This window comes from Macrotis lagotis, chromosome 3 (assembly GCF_037893015.1).
Source record: "Macrotis lagotis isolate mMagLag1 chromosome 3, bilby.v1.9.chrom.fasta, whole genome shotgun sequence".
NCBI classification, from domain to species: Eukaryota; Metazoa; Chordata; class Mammalia; order Peramelemorphia; family Peramelidae; genus Macrotis; species Macrotis lagotis.
In genome coordinates, this window is record NC_133660.1 from 274,162,856 (window position 1) to 274,185,096 (window position 22,241).

Sequence of the window (22,241 nt, forward strand, 5' to 3'; positions counted from 1 at the left end):
GGAGACTGGGGGCCTCAGTTTCCTTGCCTGAAGGATGATGGCACCTTTATCTTCCAACGGGTTCCAGAAGCTCAGGGTACTGCTTTCCCCTCCCAACACAACCAATTGAGGGGAGCTGGGGGGCAAGGATCTTACTCCGTACTCCCCAGGATGACCTCATGTAATAAAGCAGATCTGCTGTCCTTCATCCCCTGCCCCCCAGGAACAGTAGACCTGGGCGAGATGTAGCTGAGTCCCAGTTTAGAGGCTGGACCAGAGCTCGAGCTCAACCTCTAGGCCTCCTGCAGAGAAGAGAGCAGGAATCCCTAATCTGAGGGAGGAGCTGGGATCTGGGGGGGGGTAATCTAAAGCAGTTTGAGCCCCCCCCCCACTGGAAATATGCCCCAGGCTCTTGGAGGGATTCCTACAATAACGGTGTCAGAGACAGTAGACTGGGAGAGCCTGCTGGGCCAGTCCCAGACTTCCTTGTGTGTCCTTAGAGGCGGATGCCTGTGGGCAATCTGCCAAGCTTGGCCACACTGGGCCTTTCTGGTTCAACCTGATTTCAAACCCTCCCCCCAAATCTCCCCCTCCCATACACACTCCACATCAGCCCCTACTTTGAAGGACAGCTCCTTGGGATCAGCCCCTGGTTCCTGGCCTGCAGGTGTGGACCCTGAAGCCTTGGGGCAGCCTGGGTAGGACCCTGTGCTTGGAGCACTCTCTCCTTTGGGCAGAGCACCCCCCTCCCGTGGTGGCTTCACCTTCAGCAGAGCCCAGGAGCCCAACCCCCTAACTGAAGCCTCAGAGGGATGCCAACAGAAGGGCCCCGGGTTCTCACACACCAAGAAATCCACACAGGCACACCAGCAAGGCACCGTCATATTGCATTCGGGCTCTCCCTGATTCTAACGCTATCTCTATCCCTGCTCTGTGTCTCTGCCTCTCTCCACACACCACACACATGCCACACACACAGACACACGCCCTCACATATGGGTCTTTATCCATAGTCCCGGAGCTTCCCAGCTCTAAATTGTGAGGAAGGTATGGGCAAGGGTGTTAGGGGACAGGCTCATCCTTTGCCCCCTGGGACGTGCATAGGAGACCCCCCCCCCAAGGCCAGCCCTTCCAGAGCTCAGAGCTGGGAGAGAGCCCCCAACTACAATGGCAGGCGCTTTGCTGGGGGGGGCACCGGGTTCGGGGGTGCCCTTCTCGTGTTCTGGGGGAAGCCAGGCTCTCCCAGAGGCGGCTGGGCGCTTCCTGCGGGCTGGTGGCACCCCAGGGCCCAGGGAGCCTCCCTCTGCCCCCCGGCCTCTTCTTTCCCATCACCTCGGTCTGTCAGTCGCGGTCCAGGCCTGGGGGGCCCCGCTCTGCCCCCAGTCCCAGGTCCCTGGCCTGGCGGGCAAGGGGTTAGGAGGCCGGGCCGGCCCCTCCCTGCCCCCTCCCCCTTCCGGGAGGAGCCGCCCCCCTGTCTCCCCTCCCCTCCGGACCCGGGCCCGGGCAGCCCGCCGCCAGGTGCGGCCGCGGCTCCCAGGTAAGACCCGCGGCGGGCAGCGAGGCTCGGCTCCGGGGGCGCCCGAGAAGGGCCCCCCAGGCCTTCGGCCCCGCCCCCGCCACGGCGCCGTCCTGCCCCCACCCCGCCCAGTCCCTGCGGCCGGCCCCTGGCCTCGGGCCGGACTGCGGGCTCCGGCCCCAGGGGTAGGCAGGGCGGCAGGCCCGGAGGGGGCCCAGGACGGGGGGCGGGAACGCCTGTCACCCACCCCCCACCCCGCAGCTCCTCATTCCAGCGTCGGGCAGCCCCGGGCCAGGACTTCACCAGTGGGGCCCAGGCGCTTCTCCAGACTAACCAGCTGGGCCCCCCAAGTCTACCACTTCTCTCCCCTTGGTAAGCCAGGCTTGGGCAGCCCCCCCCCCCCCCGGCCTTCCTGCTTCTCTTCCCCACCCTGGAGCCCACTCAATCTCAGCAGGCAGGGGGACGATCTGAAGTTGGACATCCCTACCTCAGTTTCCTCCCTTTGAGTTCCTGCTCTTCCCTGGGCCTGCCAGCCTGGCCGAACCTCTGCCCCACAGCCCATGGAATGTCAACAAGGGGATCCCTCTTCCTTCTCTTTTCTCCCCGTTTCCCCTCCCATATGCAGTGACAGGTGCGGATCGTGGCTCTAGGGTGCGGCAGAAAAGCACCTGTGGGGCCCAGCCTGTGGGGAGAGGCCAGGATTAGGAGCCGCCTGCTTGGGGATCCCTCACTTTCTCTGGGGGAAAGTTGGAAGATAGAGGGAAACTGAGTCACCCATTGGGATCGCAACACTGGCCTTGGCAGGAGTGGTAGGGGAGTCAGAGAATCCTGGGCATCCAGGACAACTCTCACCCAGATCCAGGATTAGGGGCCTGCTGTGAAGGCCGAGGCTGGCGGTGCCAGGGGTTAGACTCTTCTGCCTCTTCCTCTTCTCTATGGCAAAGGCTCCCTGGCTTTGGGCTGAGATTTGAGCTGGTGAAGGAGGTTGGAGGTGAGTCAAAGGGCCCCTCCCCCCTTCACAGACACAGAATGGGGGGAGGCAGGAGGGAATGCCCAGATAGAATTACTGCACTTCTGTGGGATCCTAGGGCCCCATCTTTGCCTTGCAAATGCCTCCAAGACTCCCACTGGGGGGGCGGCAAGGATCGTGGGATGCCAGAGGCAGCAGGTAGCTGAGCACTGATGCCCACTGGGGGGTGGGGGCTGGCTCTGGCTTTCCTCCAGGGCTGGGCCTAGCATGCTCAGGTCTCAGGGAGGTCCTGGCACTAAAGCGATTAGATCACCATGTGAACAGCCCCTCCCAGTTAGCCAAGGTGCCCTGGCCAGTCTCCTTAACCCTTTCCTCACTTGGATTTGGCGGGGGGAGAGGGGGATCCTTCAGCACTGACCAACAGGTACCCCTCTAACAGCTGTCCAGGTCAGTGGGCCTGGGAGCTGGAACACCTGAGTTCCTCAGATGACCTGGTGTGGCCTTGAGGGAGGAGCTGAGGGGAGTTTTGGACCCTCCCAGCCCATGGAATGGGAGGCTCTGCTCCAACTCTGCCAGCAGGTCCTATGGGTCATTCAGTCATTCACTCCGTTTGGATTTCTGGGGTCCCTGTGGAGAGTTCAGGTCATTCCTGGGGAGTGAGGCAGACCCAGGGGCAAGGCCAACTCCTTGGCTGTGGGGGGGCTCTTTGATGCTGTTCAGCAGAGGGGTCCAGGCCTCCCTCCCTCTCTTCTTTCCTTCCTTCCTTGCTTCCTCCTTCCCTGCCTTCTCTTCCTCTTTTGCCCTCTTGCCTTTTCTCCATTTGCTCTCTCCTCTCCCCTTCTCCCCCCCACTTCCATTTGCCCTTTCCCCTCCCCTTTCTCCCCCTTCCTCCATTTACTGATTCCTACAGTGTGAAGGGCCCTAAACTCTTGCTCAGAGGGAACCAAAACTGAAGGAAGACAGTAACCGTTCAGTACCTTCACAGAGCTCATAATCAGTTCTGATACATGTGGCTTCCATGCAGCTGCCATGTCCTGGTGTTCCCATTGCCACTCTCCTCCTCCCTGCCCCAGCCCCCAAGCTTGGCCTTCACTTAATGCCTCTCTTCTCTTGGACCACTTTCTGGACCTCCTCACCAGCTGCCCTCTCCTTCGACATCTCTAGGCTCAAGTGGCCCACAGCTGTCTGGCCCGGCTGGTTCTCCTAATGTCCTAGGGTCACTCCCCTCCAACCTCCTTCCCCAGCTCAAATCACAGTCCAAAGCAAGAGGGAGATGGTAGCCGGAGGGGCCCTTCCCAGACCAAACCTAGTTCAGGTTCTTTTTCCCTCTGGTCTCTGGTGGGCTATGGGGGGCTTCCCAGCCAGCATGGGTGGAGTTCCTGTTGGATTCTTTTCAGACTCTGCTGTGGGGCTTTGCTTCTCTGCCCCCACTGTTCAGTTCACCTCAGTTCAGGATTCTTCACCTCCTGCCTGGATGGTTGTGAAGGTCTTCTGAGGGTCTCCTTAGCTCCAGCCTCTTCTCTCCTTGATCCACCTTCCCCACAATTGCTGAGCCCAAATCTGACCTGATCAATTCCTAGTTCAGGAACCTCCAAAGGCTCCCTATTACTTAGCTGAATCAGAAGAAAAACTCCTTAGCTCATCATTCAAGCCTCTTTTCTGCCTCATTTCCTCTCCTCTGGATCATGGATCTTCCATCCCAGCCACTTCTCTTTATCCCCTTCTCAGATTGCTTCCTTCCCCCTCTCTGTTTCTCAGAATTTCATTTGCCCAATTCCAGTGGACACTGACTTTCTGAGTTCTGACCGCCATGCACAGTTGATGCCTCTAAGGTGACCTCAGACTGATCCCCCAACCCCAGGGATGCAGGAACCCAGAGGAGGGAAATTGGAAATGTCCTGGGGATGCTCCTTCCTTCCTCCCTCCCTCCCTTCTTTTCCTCTCTCTCCCTCTTCCCTTCTCTCCATTCTCTCCCTCCTCTCTCCTTCTTCCCACCTTTCTACTTCCATTTGCCCTTTCCCCTCCGCTTTCTCTTGCCTCTCTCCCTCCTTCCACCATTCCACATGTACTGATTCCTACAGTGTGTAGGAATGGAGGGAAGGGAAGAGGGCAAGAACAGGTTGGGGCCCAAGCAGACTGTGTTGACTTTGATATTGTGTGTGTGTGTATGTTGCCTCTGGTCCAAACAGACGGTTGAGACACCTAGCATGGCCAGCCCCAGGGAGCCCACCCAGGCTGGGCCTGAGGAAAAGAAGGTTCCCAATCCCTCAGGCCTGGCTGAGACCCTCGAAGCCACAACAGATTCAGGAGAAATGCTGGAGGAGGCCCGTGAGTTGTTCTACCTCTGTGATAAGGAGGCCAAAGGTTTCATCACCAAAATGGACCTGCAGGTGAGGGTTAGGGTGCCTCCCCCCAAGGCCGGCTCTCCACCCCCAACAGCCCTGCTTCCCTCACCACCTTGACCTCTTCTCTTCAGAGGCTGCAAAATGAGCTTCCCCTGACCCCGGAGCAGCTCGAATCTGTATTTGAGAGTCTAGACCAGGGACACACAGGCTTCCTGACCCCCCGAGAATTCAGCATGGGCCTGGGTGAGTGAACTGTGTGTGCCCCCCATACACACCTGTGCACATGTGCTTCATGTGGGGGTACAGTCATGGTATGTGGAGCCCACCCCCAACAACATCCTTTCTGGAGCCCAGAACCAGTCCCTAGCTCAGTGAGCCTGGGGAACTGCCTTCTGGTCCAGGTAATGGGGGAGAAAAGTGCCCAGGGTGGCGGTGCAGAATGATGAGGAAAAAAGAGACTTCATGACTGGTTCTTCCCTTTGTTCACTGGGTCAGTTTCTCACACCTGAGATGGGGAGAATGGGTTCGAGAGAGGCTCTAAAGATGATCTGGGGGTCTTAGGGCCTCCTCAGCTCAGTAGAAGTCAGCAGGGGGGAAGGGGTGGAAGGGAGTACAGAAAGCAGAGGTGATTCTATGGGAGTGACTCTAGGACCTCAGGAGAGACAGCCAGGCCAGGGAAGCCTGGTGCATCCCAAACATCTCCCAGACCCGGATTTGGATAGCCCTGAGGTCCCTAGGGAGGGATTACTTCCTGACACTGAGAAAGAGATAGGCAAAGCCAATCTGCACAGCTCAGGTGACCAGCCAACCTCTACTTCCTCACCCCCCAAACTTGGCCGTTCCTTATTGGGGCAGGGCCTCTTCCTGGACCCCAAAGCTAGGTTGAGGAGGGAACCCAGGCAGGGAAACACCAAGTCCCCAGGGTGAAGGGCCTGCCTTCTTCCTCTTCCCAGCAGGTTAGCTGGAGAATAGGGCAGAAAAACAGGAAACTTGGGTGGGGGAACAGGATATGAGGAGCCAGCAGGCAGCAGACAGACATGGTTGCCTCTGAGCTGCTATTCAGACCCAGGAAGGCGAGCCTTGTGGGGCGCAGGAAGCCAAGAGGCCTGGGGGCTCCAGCCCCACAGTTATGCCCCGGACCCTGTACTTGCAGGAGCATTTGTGGGAATGGATGGGCCAGGGGGCTCCCCCTCCTTGGTGCCTGAGGAGGAGACCTTCGAGTCTGGCTGGCCTGATGCTTCCCAGCCCAGAGCGGCAGCAGAGGAAGAAGAAGAGGTTGCCGCAGAGGAGGACCGCTTCTGGGCCACCATGGAGCAGCTGGGGGCTGCTCATATCCTGGGGGAGTGAGTCTGTGGCTAGGGAGGGCCTGGCTCTCTTTCTCCCCACCTGTGCCTGTACCCGTAGGTGCCCACCATTCCAGTGGCAGTGTGGGATAAGGGCTTGGAGCTGAAGGGCTGTGCTCAGGTGCCCCCTTGTGTCCATGGGATGGGCCCTTGTGCTCTTCACAGGGCCAGGCTCTGAGAGAGCTCCTTGCCATTCTGTGTGTAGACATATGTGCTTGAGCTGTAAATGTATGTATCTCTGTGTGGCATGTGCACATTCATGACCACACCTGTGTGTTTGTGTGTGCACATGTATGAATGCCCCAACGAGCATGAGTGTGTAGGTATGGAGCACAGGGGTGCCCATGAGTATCAGTGTGTGTGTGTGTGTGTGTGTGTGTGTGTGTGTGTGTGTGTGCTCATTTAAGCAATGCCTGTGGTTTCTGCCAAAAATGCCTGGGAAGGATTTTCCATCATCTTTGCCTTTGAATAATCCAGCCAGGCCTCAGGTTCCCCCCTCCATGGATCAGCCTTGTTCTAGCTCTCTCTCTCTCTCTCTCTCTCTCTCTCTCTCTCTCTCTCTCTCTCTCTCTCTCTTTCTCTCTTTCTCTCTCTCTCTCACACACACACACACACACACACACACACACACACAGGTACCAGCTGTGAGGCCCTAGCCTCTGGATTTACTTCAGTTTCCCTTTCCCAAGCCCCACCTGAGAGGAGATGGAGCCAGGCCAGGAGGCTTGCTCTCTGATGTGGGTTAGATGAAGCAATTTGTCCAAGTGACCAGTCCCCTGAAAGAGTCAGTTCATTGATGTAGTTAGGAAGGAGGTCTACAGTGGAGTGCCTCAGGGATCTGGCCTTGGCCTTGAGCTGTTTTAAGCTTTGCTCTCAGGGTTTGGAGCAAGGCTAGGTTATTCTGCTCACCAAACTGGCATGTGAAACAAGCAAGGAAAGGAGAGCTGACCAGGTGGGTGACAGGGTTCCCGGGTGACAGGGTCCAGAATGATCTTGGTAAGTCCCAGAGGAAAAAGAGACTTCATGACTGATTCTTCCCTTTGTTCACTGGATCGGTTTCACACACCTGAGATGGGGAGAATGGGTTCGAGAGAGGCTCTAAAGATGATCTGGGGGTCTTAGGGCCTCCTCAGCTCAGTAGAAGTCAGCAGGGGGGAAGGGGTGGGAGGGAGTACAGAAAGATGATTCTAGGTGGCCTTTGGAGGGGGCACCCTCCAGAGCTAGGCAGGGAAGAATCTTTCTTGGCTCTGCTTATTGGGCCTTCAAAGGGTTGAGATGATGTCTAGAGGAGGGAACAGGAGGGGAGAGGGTTAGAGAGCAGGGGAGCAAGGGAGCACTGCCTAGCCTGGGTCAGAGGAGAGCCCTGTCTGGCACTGCCTAGAATGCTGCACCTGCCTAGGCCCCCCGTTTCAGGAGCTGTAAAATGAGGGGATCTTCCTGGGGGACAGGAAAGGCCAATGTTGAGGAGCTCTGAGAAGGCATTCTCCATGACCCCTACCCCCATCTCACCAGGCAGTGTGAGGTGCGGGCCCTATGGGCCCGGCTCCGGCGAGAGCACCCAGAGCTCCTGAGCAGCTTTGAAGAGGTCCTGGGGCAGGTATCCTCCTGCTTGGGGGAGGCAGCACGGGCCAGGGAGACTGTGGAGCAGGCTCTGTGGAGGTGAGAGGTGGTGTGTGGACATAAAGGTGTGCCCAAGGGAGGGAGGCTGCAGAGGTGGGGGTGGGTGCCAGGTGGGTGTATGTGGGGGGAAGACTGGCATGCCCAGGGGGCCCTCACAGCCCAGAACTTTGATGGGGACCAGGGTGAGGAGGTCATATTGGGGACTCTAGTGAACTGTTGGGGTTCAACAGCCTCACCTGGGGCTCTTCCCTAGGCGAGAGAGTGACCACGAGAAGGAAGTTCAGTGCTTATATGAGGAAATGGAGGCCCAGATCTGTGCAGAACGTGAACGGCTGCAGAACCAGGTCTGGCTGTGCTCCTGGGAGCTTCCCATTCAGCACCCATTCAGACAAGCTGGGGGAGGGGAGTGGCATGGCAGCAGATCAGGGGAACTGGCTTTGAGGGTTGGGACCCCATTTCCTCCTGCTCCCTACAGGACTCCTCCCGTCAGGACCGGGTCAGTCACATCTTGCAAGAACTGCAAAATAGGGACCAGGAGCTAGATCGGGCCGGCCGGAGGCAGAGAGAGGTGATGCTGGTGGTGATGGGGCTGGAAACGTGGGTGGCTGCAGGAGGGAGGGGGACCTAGCCAGGGCCCAGAAGGCTCCCTGCTAAGGCCTTTTACCTGGAAGCCAGGACATCTCCCAGAGCTCAGGAATCCCTCTATGGACTTCTAGCTGGAGGAGGGAGCCATGCACCAGAACTCAGAAGCTGCCCTCCATGAACATGTCCCTTGAAATCTCTTGGTGGGGGACAAGCCCCAATTCCAGAATCCATATGTACCATCAGACCCTCCAGGTCACCCTGTGACCCCAGCTCAACCCTGGAACCCTGGGGTTCCTGCCCTGCCCACTGCTCTCCACCAGAGCAGAGTTAGACAAGACAATGCTCCCTTCAAAAAATTCCAGAGCCTACTTTCCTGGTCTTCACAGAAGAGAGAGTAAATGTCTCCTCTCAGGGCCACCTTCCCCTCCCCCTTTAAATCTGAGTGTTGACTTGCCATGGCTGTCACTAATCTTCCTCCCTTCCTCCCTTCCTGGCCTCCATCTACACAGGCCAACATGCTCCACTCCACTCTGGGGACCCAGAAGAGCCCTACCCCAGGGCCGCGGGGCCAGACCCTCAGCTTAGGCCAGGCTGCCTCTCTTATCTGGGGCCCTGGAAGTTTACCAAGATGCTTCTTCCCATTTTACAGAGGAGGAAGCTGAGGTTAAGAGAGCTGATGGGCACTTATCTAGCGTGACCCATTGCTAAGTATTGGTGCCTGGCCTTGAACCTGGCCCTTCTGACTCTAGATGTCCGGGCCTTTTCCTGATAGTGAGAGACTGGTGGGGGGTAGGAAATCACTGACTCGTGGCCAGCCCAGCTCCATGACCTCGAGGGCTCCGGGGCAGCCTCCTGGCCGCAGGTTGGCCTCACCTAGGAAGGCAGAGCCAGAGAAACAAGTAGCGAGCTCCAAACCCGAGAGGAATACAACGTTACAAATCCCACCCTCCGGCTCCAGGGGACCCATTGTGCTCAGGACCTGAAGGGGGCGCAGCTGCAGCTAGGGTGGGGAGCTCAGGACTAATGGCTGGCCCACTGGACAGAGCCTAGGGCAGAACCCCAGAGAGCTCTGGGGGTGGGCTCTCGCGTCAAGGAAGTTTTCTGAAACAGCAGGCACCTGAGCTGGGCCTTGAAGGGTGACTAGAGAGGAGATCATTGTCTGGGCAAAGGTGCAGAGGTGGTAAACCAGGGCAGGGCATACATATGTGGAGAGGACAAGTGGAAAGAGAGACTGAAGGTGTACTGGGCTAACATGTCTACCCTGAGTCTTCTTTTCTCCAGATGAACATGCCCTTAACCCATCTTGTGACTCAGTCTCTAGATGTTCCCTGTCCTCGTTACTTCCTCTGGATACTCAGCGGCATATCGATGCCCTTCTGGTGTCCTGAGGGGCACAAACTAGGCCCGGCCCTCCAGGGGAGTCTGGGGAGGGGAGTGCTCACTCAGGAAGCTCATCCCATCGCTGGTCTTGCAAGCTCTGCCCCTCTTCCTGGAGTCTGAGATGGCATTGATATCCTAGGTCCTGTGTCAGATTGGGCTTGTTCTTCACTCATTCCCCCCTCCCCCACCTTTTTTCAGACAAACTTCTGTTTGGTGATGCCCCTCCATCTTCCTCTACTCCCATAGCTAGTCCTTGAGGAGCAAGGGGACCAATGAAGGCTCTGTATGCCTGTCCTCTTGTGGGGTGATCTCTACTTTTCACCCTCTGAAGTTTGGGGGAGTGTGCTTTTGTGCTTCATCCAAGACCTACAAATGCTGAGAGTGCAAAGCCAAGTAGCCTATATTCTCTGGTGCCCACCCCTGGAGATGACCTTCCATAATGGCATGGGACCATTAGAGCCATCTACCCACTTCCCAAATTCATACAACCGTTGTCTCACTGCATCCCTTCCCATGTCCCCCACAGTGTCATGAGAAATGGTAACGGTGTTGTCAGACTCTAGGTAGACATCAGCAGGGTTGTTTCCATTTGATATTTCGATGACCCAGGTCATTCTGGACTCCACATAGCCTTCCTGGGGAGCTCTTAGTGATTACTGCTTCCTTTTAGAAATGTCCACTGACCATCCCATTTTAATAACACGTTCCAGCACCTTGCCAGGGCAACAGATCAAGCTTCCCAGACTGAATGGTCACTTGTCATCCTTCCCCTTCTCTGAACATCAGGACCACACTTGCTCTTCTCCGGTCTAGCGACACTTCTCTCATTCTCCATGGGGGTGGGGGAAGGAGAGGCTCAGGTCTCCCACTAGCCGTTCTTTCAGCACTTTGATCTCTTTTTCTCCTCACATCCCCATCAACTACATTTGTTCCATCCAGTCTAGTCTGAGGAACATTCTCTTTGACAGAGACGAGAGAAGCCAGATAAGAATTGAAAGGTTTAGCTGCCCCTTGGTCATCAGGAGTTGTGGTCCCCCATACCTAAGAAGACATCCTGGCTGTTTTTATCGCCCTCCTCTTTCCCTGTGGGCAGTGGGGTTAGGAGTTTTAGTCTCTGGCTGCCCTCTCAGTGAAGTGGCAGGGCTCCTCCCCATGGAGATGGTTTCAGTTCTCCTCAGGATGTCTGCAGCATCTGGTATGGGGCCTGACTCAGGATAAGGTTTCCTAATTCCTTAGGATTGGGAAAGACAAAATTAGCATTAAGGCAAGCTACCTTTGGCAGAGAGAAAACTCTACCAGGTGGCCAGACGATGGAAGTTCTGTCTCCCTTCTATTTGCAAGCCCCTGCCCAAGCTCCTCATCCATTGCTTCTTTCCATCTCTATGGACTATAGCAAATTCTAGCACCCATCACTTTGTGGTTTCTGCCCAAGTGCTTTCTGATTCCTGAATTTCCTCCCTTGAGTTCCTTGTTCCTTGAACCCTATTCATCTCTCTCTCCTGGAGAATTGGCACCCCCATGTCCATACCTTAAAGGCTCTGTGAACCAGGACAGTCACTCCCAGCTGTTTAATGAACTTTAAGTTTCTCCTGGTGTGGGATGAGACAGGTCTGTCTCTGCCCTCAGGGAGCTTATATTGCCTGGGCTGGGTCAGAGGCCTCAGGGCAGATGTCTTGTTTTCTCAGAAGAAATAGGTAGCTGTCTCTAGTTTGTTGTCCTCCAGAAAGCCATGGAGAAAGATGGTAGGATAGAGTCGGGAAGGCTGCTGCACCCATCCTGCACCCACAGGCAGGCAGGCACCCACTGGTGTGTTAGCCTCTGGCTCCCTGTCTGTCAAACGGGGACAAGAATAGTGGCAGATCAGAACCCCAGTCAGGGTTGCTGTGAGTGGATGAACACTTCCCAGGCCTCAGGCTTGGGTGCCAGGCAAGGAGAGGTGGCTCCCCCCCCTCTTTTTTCTCTTTTCCCCCGGCACCTACCCAAAGGGGCTTTCTTCTCTCCCACCTGCCCTGCCCTTCTCTCAGTTAGAGCAGCAGCTGCAGAAGAGGACCTCAGAGCAGCTGGAGATGCAGGTGCAGAACGCTCAGCTCTGGCTGGCCAATGAGGAGCTTCGGACCCAGCTGGCGCAGAGCCGGGCCCAGTTGGAAGCAGCTCAGGAGCAGTTGCTGCGGCTGCAAGAGGAGGCTCAGGTTGAGAAGGCACAGAAGCAAAGGTCCTGCTGCCCGATGCTGTCCACCTGTGGCCCTGGGAGCTGCTGGGGTTCTGGGGACTGGGGGTGGGAAGCTAAGTTTGGAGCCCTGGGGGTCCTGGTCCCCACTCTGAGAGGAGGTTGGCATTTCAGTGTCCCTCTGCTTTTCCCCTCTCTTCTTTCCCATCCTTCCCCATCGTGACAAGAAGCCAGGGAGGGCCTAGGAACATCTCCCCTCTACCCTTCAGCAATGGGATTCTGACCTGGGAGACAGGGAGACTGGGGATGACCTGCTCTCTGGGGGACCCATCAGAACTGGAGGGGCATGAGTCAACAGGGTATTGGTGGGCAAGGCTCAGAACATCTGAGTCATCTCCCCACCCCACCCACAGGGATGTGGTCATTGTGTCCAGGAACATGCAGAAGGAGAAACACAGCCTCCTCCGGCAACTGGAGCTCCTGAGGTCAGTTTGGGGCAGAGACAGGGCTAGGCTCCTCCTCCCCCGGGGAGGCTCAGACCGCCACTTGTGCAGACTGAGCTTGGGGCACCTCCCAAATTCTGAATCATCTCCCACCTGACTTCCTGGCTCCCCACTAGTAATCTCCCTCTTTAGCTCCAGTGGCTCCCATTTGCCCCTTTGTTCGGAGTTGTCTACAGAGCAGCCTCCATTAGGAATTCTTTTATTCCTTTGGCTCTGAGGTCATAGTGAGACACCCCCCCCCCCCAGGCTGATGCCCTTGTTCTTTCTCCTCTACTGATCCCACCAGGGACCTGAACAGAAGGTTGCGGGATGAGAGAGATGCCTTCGAAGCCAAGAAGCTGGTTAGTGGGCGGAGGAAGAAGACTCCAACTCCTCCTGCCCGGCTTCCCCTGGACCCCTGCAGTGGCTGCTGTGGTTGTGGTTGCCCGCATCGGGTCCTTGACCCTGGAAACTGACTGAGGCAGGCCTCATCCCTGTCTTGGATCCAGGGTATGGGGTGGCCAGCTTGGAGGCCCCCACAGGACTCGCCCTGCCTGTTCTCCCTGTAAGGGTCTGGCTGCCCAGCCACTGCTGAGACCGGGGCCAAAGGGACCCATTGAAAAGAGGTGGTCATGGAAGCGTCCCTTCCCTTTTATGCTCCTGCTCCAGGCCGTGGGAGGGTTTGGCAGGTCTTCCACTAGACCAGGCAGAACCTGGGAGACCTCAGTTGGCCCCAGCTGTGGCTCGGCTTGGGTCATGTGGCTGAAACCTGTCCTCCCGCTCCCCCCAGCTCCTGGCTCAGGAAGCCACAGCTGTCCTGGTCCCAAGGAAGACTGCAGGAGGCCTGGGCCCCAACCCACAAGATGAAGGATTCTACCCCAAGAGCGCTGGCCCTTCTATCCTGGCCTGAGTGGGATGCCCCAGAGGGCCCCTGTGCCCGAATAAACCCCCTGACTGCACTGGACGTCCCTGGTTGTTTTGGGGGCCCTGGCTGGGGAAGTGCTTATGGGGCCAAACTGGGGTCCCACGGGGGAGCGGGAGCACAGAGGCCTTGGAGGCAAGGGGAGGGCTCCTCCCAGACTGTCTGACTCTGCCCACCAGGGGGCGCCGGCTGCGCGGATGCTGCACAGGTTGGGGAGGGGGCCGGCCCAGGGGCTCCCGGCATGCCTCCCTGTGCCCTCCCATTTCGGGGGTGGAACCTCGGGGCTGGACCCTCCCCTTGGGGAGCTCCTTCAGGCCGCTAATGGGAAGGGGGACACGCGTGTGTCTGGCGCCTGCCGCGTGTTGGCAAGTGCTTTAGGGTGACTCTCATTGGCGCCCCCCCCCCCGCAACCAGTCAGGGAGAAAGCGTGCTCTTGCCCCATTTCCCAGATGACGTCACTGAGGGACTTGCGCACCCCCCATTAAAGTGTCTCCCTGGCGCCACGGAATGTCTTAGGAGGAGGGAGTGGGTGGGGGACACAAAGCGGGTTTCAGCCCATTTCAGGGTGAAGAAACAGGGTCAGAGTGGAGCTGTGCCCCAGCCGGCGTCAGGAAGGGCAGGGGTTGAGGGAGAGACCCCGGGGGTCTGGGGCTTCTCACCTGGCACCAGCCCCGGGGGGCGGGGAGCTGCCCAACTCCCCCGGACTGCAGGGAGGGCACAGTTATTAAGGGCCTCGCTGGCAGCAGGCGCCCCTGACTCCCCACCTTCCCTGAGCGGAGCTGGGGGGGGGCCAGGGACAGAAGGCCTGCAAGGAAAACCCCTTCCGGACCCCAGGGATTTGGGGCCCCTACCCGGGGAATAGGAGTGGGGGGCTGTGCGGTTGGCGAAGCCCGGGGCACGCTTTTCCCGGGGCGGGGCGGGGCGGGGGGCCCTGGTGGGGCGCCCCGCCCAGGATTCTGCTCCTGCGCCCCCCTGCCCCCCTGGCTGGGGTGGAGGCGGCAGGAAGCCTCGGGCCGGAGCCAGAGGTGAGGCACCCCAGCCCGGCCAGCCCCAGGTGGGGGTTCTCTTCCGCACAGCGGGGTGGGCGGGGTCTGGCCGGGGCGGGGTCTGGCCGGGCCTGGGCCCGAGGCTTCACATTCCGTCCGGTCCGGCCCGGCCCTCCGCAGCCGCCGCCGCCTCCTCCGCGCTCGGGGCGCACGCAGGTCGGGGAGGGGGTAGGGGGGCGGGGAGGGGGGTCTCGGGGGCGGGCTGCGGGGGGCCGCGGGCTGCGCCCCTTCTGCTGCCCTGGCCCCAGCCCCGGGGCCCAGCACCTCCTCTGGGCCGGGCTGGGCTGGCCAGTAGAGGGATCGGGGAAGCTTGAGGCCGGGGCCCTGTCCTCTCCACCTGCCTCGGCCCGAGGGGGGGCCCCCGACCCCCAAGGCTCCGTCCCCAATGCCGCGGGCTCTTCCTGCCTCGGTTTCCCTTACAGAGCCTTGGCGGCGTGATGGGGTGGGAGGGGGCGCTCCTCTGGTGAAATATCTGTACCCCCGGGGAAATGAGGAACCTTCCAGTTTGTGTGTTTATGTAAGGGGAGTGGTGGGGGCCATTGTGGCCATCTCCCTCCCGCCTCCACCGGGAAGCCCTCCCCGACTGCGGCTCTTTCCGTGGCTGGGACCCTCAATATACTCCCCCTCCCCTTCTGTTGGCTGAGCCTTTTTCTAGCTTTGGGGTGGGGTGGCGATGTCGGTGATGATGGGGTGGAGGGGAAGGGGGTCCCTCCCTCCTCCTGACAACCTGGGTTTGGCCCCACCTGTGGGTGGCCTGGGGGTGACCGCTCTGGTCCGGCTCCAGGCCAGCGCATTGGCGGGAGTGGGTGTCCTGGGGTGGGGCAGAGGGCTGGCCCCTGGGACTGGAAGGGCTATTTCTGGCCTTCAGCAGCCGCAGTCTGAGCTAAGGTCTGGGTCAGCATTCCTGGCCCGAGATTCTGGGAAGGCTCCGTGGGAACGAGCATCCTGCCCGCCTGCCCCTGGCCCTTCTCTGCACCCGGGGGAGCGCCCCCCCAGCCCTCCCCGCAGTTGGCTCCTGGTCAGCCAGAGCTTCCCTTGGCCGGAGCTGATGGCTGCCTGGCATCACCTCGCTTGGCTCCCAGGACTTGATCTGCAACCCTCTGTTTTGGTCTGGGAAGCTGTCCCTTCTCATCCTTGGAACCCAGAGCCAGCTCCCCACGTTCCCTTGGACCAGGTGTTCCAGAAGGGCTTGGGAGGCACATGGCTGACAACCAGGCTCCAAGCTGGGCAGGGCAAGCTGCTTGGAAGGGACTAGGGGACTAAAGTCCACATGAGGGTAGAACAGAATCTGCTTTGCTGCCACAGCAGGGAAACTGAGTCAGATCAGTCAGTGGGTCTGTTGTAGCCAGCCCTGGCTCTCCAGGAGCTCCCCATCTAATGCTCAGTGCCATGGAGGGGTGCCCATTAAGGGCTCAGACGCCGTGTTGGTTTCTCAGTTAGTCTTCCCCTCCTCTGGGAGAAGGCTCCTTTAGCTCCTTTTGTTCAGTGTCACTAATGGGGGGGAGAAGGGGGAGGGGAAGAGAGGGAAGGTCTGAGGCAGGGAAGACCAAGACCAGGTCCCTGACCCCACCAGCCCAAAGAAGGGTCCTCCAGGGGAGGCTGCGTTCAGGGCAACAGCAGCCCACCATTTGGGTGGGGAGCTCATGGTAAGGGCCCCGATGGCCCTCTGAGAAGCTCAGTAAGGAGGGAATGGGTATAGGAGACTATGGCAGGGTATAGTCAAGCAGACTGGACTGCTGACTGCAGGGAAGGACCTGTCTTGCTCATCTTTTCCATGCGATTCTTATTCCCCCCTCCCCTCTCCCCTCTCTTCTCTCTTCCCTCCTTTGTCCTCCGACCTCCCCCAGGACCAGTTGATTCCTGCCCTGCTCAGCTCTCCTTGGTTAGGCCCAGCTCTGACGTGGGGCCTAGGGAATGCGGAGAGCTGGGGAGGGGCCGGGGGAGGGGCCGGGGAGGGGCCTGGGCCCTGTGGGGGCCGGCTGGCCGGTGGCAGCTAAGACCTGGCCAGGCCTTTTAATTTGCCCCTTGGGGGGAATGAGCTCGAGAGAAGCACTGCCCTGTCTCGCCCTGCCCTGCACTGCCCTCCGGCTTCCTCTCCCTATGGACACCTGGCTTCCTCTGGGGCTGAGGAAATAAAGTTGGCCTGGGCAGCCCTCTTCCTCCAGACTCTAGCCTGGGGAGGGCTGGTAAATCGGCCCCCTCCCTTGGCTGGGCCTTCTGGACTTGTCATTTCTGCCAGGAAATTGCCCATTATCCTGGTTTTCTGGGAAAATGCCTCCCAAGTAGGGCCCGTGCCCGGGGGCTGGGGTGGGCTGAGCCAGCAGGGGGCACTCTCCCTTCGGTGGGGGTGGTGACAGCTCCCCAGGTGAGTCTGCTCTTGTGGATTGTGAGGGGTCTGGTCTGGTCTGGCCGGGGTCTACTTTCCTCACCTGCCCTGCCTGCTCCTATAGGTCTCCCCTTTGACTCGGAGTCCCTCTCCCCACCCAGGCTCTCAAGATGGGTGAGTATAATGAGAAGAAGGAGACATGTGGTACCATCTGCCTCAAATACCTCCTCTTCACCTTCAACTTCTGCTTCTGGGTAAGGAGGGCCCTGGGGTGGCGGGGAAGGGAGAGACCAGGACCAGACCTAGAGAGAGAGAGAGACAAGGGCCAGGCTTGGAGGGGGTGGTGGTACAGAGAGAAAATGGGCAGACCTGGGGCAGAAGACTTGCCAGTCTCTTAGAAGAGAGGGGAAGACCGAAGGGGAAGACCCTGAAAAAGAGAACATGAGCCAGGCTTTGAGGAAAGGCAGGATGTGAGCAGAGGTGGGTTCGTGTCCCACTTCCTGACGGTTCCTGGGGCTTTCCTGCTTGACCCACAGGGTGGGCTCCAGTCTGGCTCCCTTAGGCAGTGCCTAGCTAGTAGGGGTCAGTGAATTTCTCTGTGCCTCAGCTTCTTCATCTGTAATATGGGCATCAGTAGCACCCACTTAAATGCTTTGGAGACAAGGGGCCACAAAATGTTCACTCCGATGTCTTTGTTCATTCCCTCTTCCTGAGTGAACCTGAGCAAGCCCCCCCCCCCCCATGTCCCTGTAACTCCTGTCATCTTTTTTTTAAAGAGATTTTATTCTGAGTTTTACAATTTTCTCCCAATCTTATTCCCCTCCCTTCACCCCCCACAGAAGGCAATTTGCCAGTCTTTCCATTGTTTCCTTGGTTTACATTGATCTAAGCTGAATGTAATGAGAGAGAAATCAGATCCTTAAGGAAGAAACATGAAGTATAAGAGAGCAAGATTACATAAGATAATGTTTTTTTTTCTAAATTAAAGGGAATAGTTCTTGGCCTTTGTTCAAACTCCCCAGTTCTTTCTCTGGATACAGACAGTATTCTCCATTGCAGACAGCCCAATGTACCTGATTCTTGCACTGATGGAATGAGCAAGTCCGTCAAGGTCGATCATCGCCCCCATGTTGCTGTTAGGGTGTACAGTGTTTTTCTGGTTCTGCTCATCTCACCCAGCTTCAGTCGATGCAAATCCCTCCAGGCTTCCCTGAATTCCTGTCCTTTCTGGTGTCTAAGAGAACAATAGTGTTCCATCACATAGACCACAGTTTGCTAGGCCATTCCCCAACTGAAGGGCATTTACTTGATTTCCAATTCTTTGCCACCACAAACAGGGCTGCTATAAATATCTTTGTACACGTGATGTTTTTACCCTTTTTCATCATCTCTTCAGGGTACAGACCCAGTAGTGTTATTGCTGGGTCAAAGGGGATGCACATTTGTGTTGCCCTTTGGGTGTAGTTCCAAATTGCTCTCCAGAAAGGTTGGATGTAACTCCTGTCATCTTGGGACCCAAGCATGATGTTATTGGTACCTCCCAGGGGTTCCTTTCCCTGCTTGACCAATGAGACAACTGAGGCCCAGAGAACACTGAGAATTTGATCCTGAATTGAAAAAAGGGATGAGAGCTGGCCAGTCTCAGAGAAGGGTCTGGAGCAGGTAGAGAGAAGAAAGGCCTGCCCTGGAGATGAGGAGGTGCACCAAGCTTGGGGCCTGCACCCCCCCCCCATAGACACACACACACACACACAGCCACAGACATACCACACATACCATACATACTGTCACACACATACCACACACAGACATACCCCCCCCCCACACACTCCATGAGGTGTTTGTGGTCCTAGCTTCCAAAGACTTGCTGGTGGCAGCCCTGGGGAAGGGGGTGTGTGGGAAGATGCAGAGCTCGTCTCCCCCTTTATAGAGAGGGCATCAGCCCTGGGAGCTAAGGGTGGATTCCGGACCCTGGGTTTCCCCCTAGTGTTCTTTGACCCTCAGCTTGGGCTTCCTGCCCAGGCTCCGATGGTGGTGGGGGAGGAGGGTGGGAGAGATGGGTGGAGTCCTAGCTGCTTCTTTGACCCCCTCGTCCCTCGGGCCAGGGCTGCGGTGGAATGGACATAGGGGCCTCCGACGGTGAGTCATGGCGGTGTCCCCACAGATCGCTGGCCTGTTTGTCATCGCCGTAGGCATCTGGACGTTGGCCTTCAAGAGTGCTTACATCAGCCTCCTGGCCTCCAACACGTACATGGCCACGGCCTACATCCTGGTGGTGGCTGGGGCTGTGGTCATGGTGACGGGGATCCTGGGCTGCTGTGCCACCTTCAAGGAGAGTAGGAATCTGCTTCTGCTGGTAAGCCTGATCCCCAGAGGGGCTGGTGGGGTACACCATCAGGGTGCTGATTCACCCAGTATCTGGTCAGCCACTTTGTAGGCACAGATGGCACCACAAGAGGTTGGGGGGGGGAGGATCCGGGCAGCTCTTGTTCAGTCACTTCAGACTCTTCTTGGCAGAGATCTGGAGCAGTTTGCCATTTCCTTTTCCCTCTCGTTTGACTGATGAGGAAATTGAGGCAAACAGGGTGAAGTGACTTATCCAGGGTCACCCAGCTAGTGAGTGTCTTGGCGGTATTTGAACCCAGGAAGAAGTGTCTCCCTGACTCCAGGAGGGGACTCTGTGCACCCCTAGTGGCCCAGGCTGGGGCCAGAGCGCTGCCCCCCCCAATCAGCCCTGCCCTGTCTGGAGCCAGGAGACCTTTGTCTGCAGGTGGGCCGTGGAGGGAAGGCCTCTGTCTGCCTCTGCTCAGGTTGCTAGATCAACCCTGGTGTGTCCAGTCTTGGGTGTCTGCCTGCCCTGGCCCAGTCTCTGGGGGCATTCCTTTCCTCCCTGCCCACCATCCTCCTCCCACTTCCAGTGCTGGGGGTTGGTGGCTCAGGGTTTGAGGGTCAGGCTTGGATGGGGGACCCCAGAGCTCTGTGGCCTCACCCCTTCTTTGCCCTCGTCAGTATTTTATCCTGCTGTTCCTCATCTTCCTGCTTGAGGTCATCGCTGGCATCCTGGCCTACATCTACCGTCATCAGGTGGGTTGGGGAAGCCCACCAGGCCTTGGGGAGGCTCAGGCTGGGGGACTTCACTGGGGCCAGAACTGGCCAAGAGGAGCCTTTTCCACCAGCTCCTCTGCCACTCTTAGTTAGGTTAGGGCCTCAGCCTGGAGGGGCAGGAGGCCAGACCTTGCTGGCCGGGAGTGGCTCTGCCTGCCACCACACTGCCCCCGAGCTTGAAGTGGCATAAATCTTGCCAGAGGACTGATCAAGATAATGGGATTTCCCTGCCTCCCCCAGGGAGGGAGGAGCTGGGCCCCCTGCTGCCTCGGACCTCCTAGGCCTGGTAGGCTGTGGGGTTATGGGGGTGGGCACCTCTGGGCCTCCTCTGAAAGGAGGTTGCAGGCCAGGGCCCTGGACTCATGGGGCTACCCACTCCCTTGCTTCCAGCTGAGCTCGGAGCTGAAGGACAACCTCAAGGATACCATGATCCAGAAATACCACCAGCCTGGCCAGGAAGGGGTCACCATGGCTGTGGACAAGCTGCAGCAGGAGGTGGGTGGCTCCACCTGCCTCCACTCGCCAGCCTTGGTCCTCAGGGGACCAAGGGGCCTCTTTCCCTGCCTCTCCATAGCCTGCTCTGGGCCTCTTTCAGCCAACCCATCCTTACCTCCTCACCAGTCCCTGTGCCAGCCTCCTCCCCCCTCCGGCCTCCTCACCCTGGCTTCTCCTTTGTGGCTCCCCTCAGTTCAAGTGCTGTGGGAGCAACCATTCTGAAGACTGGCAGGAGAGCGTGTGGATTCGGTCTGGGGAGGCCAATGGCCGGAAGGCCCCCGACAGCTGCTGTAAGACTGTTGTGGAAGCTTGTGGCCAGCGGGACCACGCATCCAACATCTACAGGGTGGAGGTAGGTGGAGGTGGAACACTGCCAGTCTGGGGGGTGGATGTCTGCCCCGGGGCCTGGCGGCCTGTGCCCCACCAGAGGGGCCCAGGCTGCAGGGAGGGGGTGCCGGTCAGCTTTCAGGGCTGTGGGGGTTCCTCATATCTCCCCTCCCCACAGGGCGGCTGTATCACCAAACTGGAGAAGTTCATTCAGGAGCACCTGAAGATCATTGGGGCCTTGGGCCTGGGCATTGCCTGTGTCCAGGTGAGGCCTGGGTTGGTACTGGGGCTCTGAGGGGAGCAGGGGGGCTGTCAGCCCCCTACAACCTCCCTGTCTGTCTTCTCCCCAGATCTTCGGCATGATTTTCACCTGTTGCCTGTACAAAAGCCTGAAGCTGGAACATTATTAGGGCCTGTGGGGCGGCGCCTGTCTGCCAGGGGATGGGGGGCAGCATGGACCCCCAGGCGAGGTTATTGCCACCTCTCTCTTTCTACTCCAGCTATTGCAGCCAAGTGTGACTACTGTAGCGACACTACTGATAGGGGTGGGGAAGTTGGGGAGCACCTGCCCTGCCTGCTTCTGCCCCAGCTGGGTCCCTCCTTGGCAGGCTAGCTGCCCAGCGGTCACAGGGCAGCCAGGTATGGCCTCCCACAGAGGGGAGAGACCTGGCTGCCCCACTCCTCCTGATCCAGTAGAGACCTAGCTCTACCTTAGTGGGGAGAGGATGGGTGCCCAGAGCTGGGGGGGGTCCCCCAATTTAACTTCCTTATCTCCAGGAGTCTCTAGGCTGGCCTCTTAACCTCACCTCCCAGGGTGGATTCAAGTGCCTTCAGTTTGCCCCAGTTTCCCCCCTCATTCAAGGGCCCCCAATTAGACTGTGCCTTCTGTAGAAAAGGGTGGCTGGGAAGGAAGGTGGGTGTCCCTCTGCCCCTGGGGTGGCCAGTGTGTCCTTGAGAGTGGGGGCTGACAGACTCCTTCTGGTCCCTGGAATCCTGAGGGTGGGCCAGGCCCCCTTGGGGTGAGAGGTGCCTCCCAACTATCTGTGGTTCTGGGCTGTTTCAGTAAAAGCCTTCCTGACCATTCATCAGCTGTCCCTTTCTTGGGGGGTTGGGGTAGAGATGCTTCTACTGAGACACCAGAGGGGATTGAGGACGGTGGGGGGGGCAGGGACGGTGCCCCCTCAGGCCTTCCTACCATTTGGAGACAAGAGCAGTAAACGGGACATTGCACCCTAGGAGCTCAGCTAGTGGCCAAACCCCGTGACTGGAGACCTCCCAGAGAGAAGCCAGGAAGAGGACAGGGAAGCTCCACGTTCAAATCCACAGGCCCTCCCTACAGAAAGGCCCACTCCCACTGACCACATCGTCTTAGTGGTGGATTAGTAATTGTCTAACTTTTCTTTTTCCTCTATTGCACCTTCAGTTTCAATGCCTTCCTCCCCAGGGCTGCCTCTTGTCTTGTCAGAAGGAATTTAAAAGGGGGGGAAGGGATGCAGTAAAAGCACCTAGTGCCCCCCACCATCATTGGGAAGACTTTCTGTTCTAGGTTCCTGCTGGCCATGCTCCGGTCTGGCGTGTCTCACTAGTGTAAGGCCAGGAATTCAGACACATAAATCCTGGACTCTGTGGGAGC

General features: G+C 58.3%; 2 protein-coding genes across 10 annotated transcripts; both read left to right on the forward strand.

Annotated features, from left to right (window-relative positions):
* Positions 1-497: 497 nt before the first annotated feature.
* CRACR2B (calcium release activated channel regulator 2B) lies at positions 498-13,371 on the forward strand. 8 transcript variants are annotated; one of them, XM_074230751.1, is made up of 12 exons: positions 1,727-1,867; positions 2,121-2,486; positions 4,655-4,855; positions 4,942-5,053; positions 5,964-6,153; positions 7,666-7,812; positions 8,027-8,117; positions 8,249-8,341; positions 11,763-11,950; positions 12,319-12,390; positions 12,695-12,749; positions 13,178-13,371. In XM_074230751.1, the coding sequence occupies exons 3-12, from the start codon at positions 4,673-4,675 to the stop codon at positions 13,295-13,297; spliced, it is 1,251 nt and encodes a 416-aa protein (XP_074086852.1). In that variant the 5' UTR covers positions 1,727-1,867; positions 2,121-2,486; positions 4,655-4,672; the 3' UTR covers positions 13,298-13,371. The 8 variants fall into 8 exon arrangements, with proteins under 8 accessions (XP_074086855.1, XP_074086854.1, XP_074086852.1 ...); XM_074230752.1 differs by having other exon boundaries at positions 2,440-2,486; XM_074230754.1 differs by lacking the exons at positions 1,727-1,867; positions 2,121-2,486 and adding an exon at positions 498-646.
* A 1,039-nt stretch (positions 13,372-14,410) lies between these two features.
* On the forward strand, positions 14,411-21,693 carry CD151 (CD151 molecule (Raph blood group)). 2 transcript variants are annotated; one of them, XM_074230770.1, is made up of 8 exons: positions 14,411-14,511; positions 16,806-16,935; positions 18,846-19,037; positions 19,691-19,765; positions 20,177-20,281; positions 20,475-20,633; positions 20,787-20,873; positions 20,959-21,693. In XM_074230770.1, the coding sequence occupies exons 2-8, from the start codon at positions 16,852-16,854 to the stop codon at positions 21,016-21,018; spliced, it is 762 nt and encodes a 253-aa protein (XP_074086871.1). In that variant the 5' UTR covers positions 14,411-14,511; positions 16,806-16,851; the 3' UTR covers positions 21,019-21,693. The 2 variants fall into 2 exon arrangements, with proteins under 2 accessions (XP_074086871.1, XP_074086872.1); XM_074230771.1 differs by lacking the exon at positions 14,411-14,511 and having other exon boundaries at positions 16,737-16,935.
* The last annotated feature ends 548 nt before the right edge of the window (positions 21,694-22,241 follow it).

Excerpts from the sequence above, each read along its gene's own strand:
- CD151 (XM_074230770.1), top strand. The coding sequence starts at position 16,852 with ATGGGTGAGTATAATGAGAAGAAGGAGACATGTGGTACCATCTGCCTC. Across the intron at positions 20,282-20,474 it reads TGGACAAGCTGCAGCAGGAG|TTCAAGTGCTGTGGGAGCAA; the intron begins GTGGGTGGCTCC and ends GGCTCCCCTCAG. Across the intron at positions 20,634-20,786 it reads CCAACATCTACAGGGTGGAG|GGCGGCTGTATCACCAAACT; the intron begins GTAGGTGGAGGT and ends CCCTCCCCACAG.
- CRACR2B (XM_074230754.1), top strand. The coding sequence starts at position 4,673 with ATGGCCAGCCCCAGGGAGCCCACCCAGGCTGGGCCTGAGGAAAAGAAG. Across the intron at positions 8,118-8,248 it reads GTGAACGGCTGCAGAACCAG|GACTCCTCCCGTCAGGACCG; the intron begins GTCTGGCTGTGC and ends TGCTCCCTACAG. Across the intron at positions 11,951-12,318 it reads GAGAAGGCACAGAAGCAAAG|GGATGTGGTCATTGTGTCCA; the intron begins GTCCTGCTGCCC and ends CCCCACCCACAG.